Source organism: Salmo salar, chromosome ssa29 (genome assembly GCF_905237065.1).
Source record: "Salmo salar chromosome ssa29, Ssal_v3.1, whole genome shotgun sequence".
Taxonomy (NCBI): domain Eukaryota; kingdom Metazoa; phylum Chordata; class Actinopteri; order Salmoniformes; family Salmonidae; genus Salmo; species Salmo salar.
In genome coordinates this window covers 25621598-25627169 of record NC_059470.1, presented here as the reverse complement: position 1 = coordinate 25627169, position 5572 = coordinate 25621598, and the positions used below count along the sequence as shown (strand labels likewise).

Sequence of the window (5572 nt, the reverse complement as noted above, 5' to 3'; positions counted from 1 at the left end):
GCATGTAAGGTTTTTTTGTAAGGTATCTGTGACCAACAGATGCATATCTGTATTCCCAGTCATGTGTAATCCATAAATTACGGCCTAATGAATGTATTTCAATTGACTGATTTCCTTATATGTAACTTAACTGAAACTCAGGAAATGCACCTGTCCTGAGGAAATGCACCTGTCCTGTAATCACAATGAGGTCATCAAGCCCTGCTCTAGATGGTCCCCTTCGTCCCTACACTCTCTCCATGATCAGCTAAGTGCTGACTGTGTGATGAGAGAAGAAATGAGGCAGGAGGGTGCTGAGCCTGTGAATGCTGTTTCTACATCCAGCCCCATCTTGTCTCATTAGCCCAGACTGATTGGGCATGAAGGTGTTCCCTCGCTGTCTCAGGATAAAGTGAGTGTCTTCGCCTCTCGCCAGACCATCATTCTTTAGTATTCCAGCGTCAGTGCAAGCTGAGAAGCCCCTCACAGACACTACAGTATATCATTACCAGAAGCTGTGTAGGAAGCCTAATTGACCTGGTTGAAACCCAGAAACATTGACCTTGAGATTACACCTCAATACCATGAGGATGCTGCTGACAGATAGGGGAGTGTGTGTGTGTGAGAGAGAGAGAGAGAGAGAGAGAGAGAGAGAGAGAGAGAGAGAGAGAGAGAGAGAGAGAGAGAGAGAGAGCAAGAGAAAGAGAGAGAGAGAGAGAGAGAGCAAGAGAGCGAGAGAGAGCGAGCGAGCGAGAGATAAAGCAAGAGAGCTAGAGAGACAGATAAAGAGGCAGAGATAAAGAAAGAGAGAGACAGCGAGAGTGAGTGAGAGAGAGAGACATCGAGAGAGAGAGGGAGAGCAAGAGAGCGAGAAAGAGAGACAGAGAGAGAGAGAGAGAGAGACAGAGAGAGAGAGAGAGAGAGAGAGAGAGACAGAGAGAGATCGAGAGAGAGAGAGAGCACATCCAATATCCAAGCAGTGTTGCTAATTCTGCAAAGTTTGGTTAAGGGGAAATCTTTATTTCGGGGGTAAATAAATGATATGATCCCTCAGGATCACAGTTCTGAGTTGTTTTCATAGATGTAGGATATACTTTATGTCAGTAGATGGCAATGTCAGCCCAAGTAATGTCTAGCCAGCATGACTTCTTTGGATGGTTTTGTTCTCTCTGAAGCCCTGAAGTCTGAGGGGTTGCAAATAATTGATTATACTCAATCATTCAATGTATGCAGTTATTTACTTATTAAGATTACTTATTATAACTTTATTTATTGTGAATAATACCTCAGAAAGCAAATCAGTACATTTTTTTGCAGACAATTTAGTCATCATGCCATGAGTATCTTATTATAAGACAGCTACGACTGCACATCTATTGTCTGGACAATATAAGCTCCTTATGGGGAGAGGAACGCGTTAAAGAGGCTTGTATCTGGGGGCCATCAACGATTTGTAAAAATGTAAATCATTTTAATCGAAGCAGAAATATAATAGCCTGGATACCAGTTAGTTGAGTGTATCATTCCACTCCTTGCCTGTCCTTGTCGTGTCAAACATTTGGCATGACACAGAATACAAGGAGTGGAATGTTAGCAAAAAATATTATGCAATTCAGGCTAAAAACTGTAGGCTATTGCATGAATTACAATTCTCACGACACAGTTTGAACTGGCTTAAAATAATAGACGCGTAAACTTTGAGTGGAGTCAATATAGTGTAAGTTCTAAATGAAGGTCGTTTGATGAAGACAGCGGAGAAAGCAAGGAGGGAGAAATTGTCAAACTTGAGGATAAATATAGTCTAGTGTCTCAGTAGTCAATGAAGAGTTATATTATCCGCCTGACTTATCCATCATTCAAAAACGGAGAGGCGCATTTAGATTGCGCATTGACGGGTGAATGTCGCCACGGATGTCACTTTTAAAAGCAGTGGTTTGGGTTTCTAATAGGAGGCAGCTCCTTTCAAACATATGTACTCAAGCGTGTATACAGATGGTAACTCGAATAATAGACCCGAGCGCCCCTTTATAACGCTGTAAGCAGCTCCTCAGATCACAACGTGTGTGCGCGCAGAGCCACTATACCCAAACGGAGAGGGACAGAGAGATACAGAGGGAAGAGGGAGAGAGCACGCGGGATTGTTTGTTACCGTTTAAATCCCATTAATTCAAACGTTAACCTGATTGGGTACAGAGAGGGAGGAAGAGAGAGTGAGAGAGAACTGTGTCCCAATAGGCGAATCCTCTTCATATTAACCCGCCTCGAGATAATGATGTAAAAGACCCCGTTCTTGCGCGTGAAGCTGATCGCCGTAGAGATCTGCTGAAGGTGAATCAGAGCGAGATAAGGAGCGCGAGCGCAGAGAGCAGAGGGAAAGAGCAGAGCAGAGGGAAAGAGCAGAGCAGAGGGAAAGAGAAGAGCAGAGGGAAAGAGCAGAGCAGAGGGAAAGAGGGCCGACCTGTCTCCAGCATCTTAGTTGACAAGTCGAGCAATAATAAGCGATCAAGAACAACTCAGTCTCTCTGACAGCGCACAAGGCAAGAAACGTATACAAGAGCCGTCGCCGGGAGAGAGTCTCCAGAAACTGCCACCCACTAAAGCAGAGTCTGGAGGAGAGGAAGTGCTATGGACAGGAGAATGAACTTGAACGGACCAGGAGATATTTTCCACAAAACTCTCAGCGCCGTCTCCAACAAAAAGATGGATTCCTTCAGGTCGACGGCTGGTGTTGACCTGCCGGGGTCCAGGGACCACCAGTCACCCATCAGCTGTTTCGACCAGACCGACTCGGACCCGATTCAACCCGGTGGACTGGCTGGGGGTCGAGGGGGACCGCTGGGTCTGCCTACCGGATCTTTGTGCGTCAAATTCGGAGAGAGCAGTAACAGGACCTCGGCTGCAGAGAGCAGTGGCGGGGAGCAGAGCCCGGACGATGACAGCGACGGCAGATGTGAGATGGTCCTCCTGGCCGACGGGAGAACTGTGGCCGCCGGTAAACCGGAGGGAGGTAAGAAAAACAAAGAGCAGAAAACACTCAGACTAAACATCAATGCGCGGGAGAGACGGAGGATGCACGACCTGAACGACGCGCTGGATGAGTTGCGCTCTGTCATCCCGTACGCGCACAGCCCCTCCGTCCGGAAACTCTCCAAAATCGCCACTTTGCTGCTCGCCAAAAACTACATCCTCATGCAGGCGCAGGCTCTGGAGGAGATGAGGAGGCTGGTGGCCTATCTGAACCAGGGCCAGGCCATTTCAGCGGCGTCCATACCCGCCACCACGGCCCTTGCTGCACCGGGTCTACCAGGTCTGAGTGCGGGGATAAGTGCGTACGACCAGCCGCCTGTGTACCCCTTCTCCACCGGATTGGCCGGGTCTTCCTGCCCCGACAAATGTGTCCTTTTCAACAACGTCACCTCGAGCCTGTTTAAACAATGCGCGGACAAGCCTTAACAGCATCACAACAACGAGCAAGTACCAGAGACTCAGAGAAGCAAATGCCAGAGCGAACAACACTTTTTAAAACAAGCGGCGACTTTGGAGAGAAGAGGTTCGAAGTCAGTGTAGACCGAGAAAAGTGAATGCGATGATGAGTACATTTATAACATTTACAAATGCATTGGAAAAGCTTTTTGTTAAGACAACGCCTGATTGTGTATATATAAAGCATCCTTTAAGTGCTTGTATGAATGAAAGTGAAAAACCAAACAGAAATGTATGAGTGTCTCGCAAGTGGTGATGGATTGACAGTTGTTTACCACTGCGCAAATATGGACCCTATGTGAAAAGTTATGACCTGACAAAAACATGCGACCGTTTCACTTGAATAGATGGAACAACTTAAGACATTAGTTAATATAAGAAACCACAACCTTGCTGCTTTACTTACTTTATTTATAACTTAAGAAGGTGTTTTCTTATTGGTGGTTATTTGGTGATCTTTTGAGAATGTGCTGAGCAACTAAGAGTCTGAGGGAAAGCAAAATGAACTAAAATGAATACGAAAATAGTTGTTTTAATCTCTCAATACAGAGTTCATAGTCATTTATATATTTTTGTTGTATCAAACACTTGTGCTACATTGGCAGTTTCCTTGGCACTGTAAAATAATTACATTTGAGTCTCTAAAAACCTGTATGTTCAGTTCATGTTCTTTTCAATTTGTCCGTTTTTATTTATTGATTTGATACATTTTATTTGCATGGTGGTACTGTATTCTGCATTAGCGACGTGTCTAATTTGCGTAATTTCCTACACACTCATGCAATAAGGCCGAGGTCTTGAGGGATCAGACGCGCTGTCAGGTCAAGCAGTGGATTATTGTAGATACATTAGTAATTATAAGAATAAAGAGGGCCATTTGTATGTGTTGATGTGTTGGAAAGCTTTATTAAAATATTTTGAACAAAACGAATACCTTCGTCTGGTCGTCTGATGAAATCACTGAAACTGGAGTCATTTAAGAAAACGAAGCCGGGACTGAAATATATTGTTCAGAGAAAGGCCACTTTGTCTCATTTATCTTCGAAAAATCTGAACGTGGGATAAGGAAATAATAAAAATTTCTGAAGAAATGGGATTGTGCACCTTATTATCAACTATAAATATTCTAACATTATAATTCTCTATTCATGGCCCATATCCTAAATAACGATTCAATTCAATTTCTCCTTATCTCAGGTCATGTTTTACTAAAACCATAAAGTGCTTGTTGATCTTCGGAAAGTCGCCACATGCCAAGCATGTTGTAAAAATAATAATGAGATGATACTTTTATGCTCCATCACAAACGGTAACTTTTCTGGACCTTGAGATGTAAAGTCACACGAAGCCTTGGGAGCAAAGGCCAGACGTGGTGGGCAACGTTGCCCTGCGGCTAGAAGCGCATGTCTGTTAGTATTACACCACAAAGCTCAGCCAGGTTTAATTATTATTATTAAAACAATTTCCATGACGCTGTCTAATAATTTGTTAATTCGACAACAACTGTGTATGAAAACTGTCGACTGTAATACCTACATTCGTTTAATGAAACACATCGTTAAGGCAATTAGACCTCCAGAATGTGATTAAGGAACGTAATTACGACACTGTTCATTGCAGTAATTGGGTGTCTTTAATCACGACGTAGCACAGTGATCAGCGGCACTGCCGTTGGTGTGTTTTGTCCTGTATTGTCCTGCTTCTCTTGTCCATCAGCAGGACTGAGATTAAAAGACAGGGCCAAAGGACAACCCCGGAAAATTGTGTTCAAACTGAAGCAATTGTGTATTATGCTAGAAATCACACATTTAATCCAATTCATGTAGGATAGACCACAATAGGATGTGGTCAAAGAGAATATCTAGGAAATTGGATAAATCATCTGATCTACATTTTTTAAGCCTTCAACTTTTCTTTCTGTTGCAAATGATTGCGACAACAACAGGCTATTTGATACTGTGACGTTTCACAGCATCAGTAGATCTATTAAACCTTTTTTTGATCAGCTAAAATAAATTAAGAAATGAAAACAAAAGCAAATGACAACAAAAAAATGAACACAAATGATCATTATTGACAAAATAATGGTAATTCAAGATAATATAAAATA

General features: G+C 43.2%; 1 protein-coding gene across 1 annotated transcript; it reads left to right on the top strand.

Annotated features, from left to right (window-relative positions):
• Positions 1-2011: 2011 nt before the first annotated feature.
• On the top strand, positions 2012-4393 carry LOC106590392 (class E basic helix-loop-helix protein 22). Its single transcript, XM_014181365.2, has one exon. It carries the CDS (start codon positions 2605-2607, stop codon positions 3430-3432), a length of 828 nt encoding a protein of 275 aa, XP_014036840.1. The 5' UTR covers positions 2012-2604; the 3' UTR covers positions 3433-4393.
• The last annotated feature ends 1179 nt before the right edge of the window (positions 4394-5572 follow it).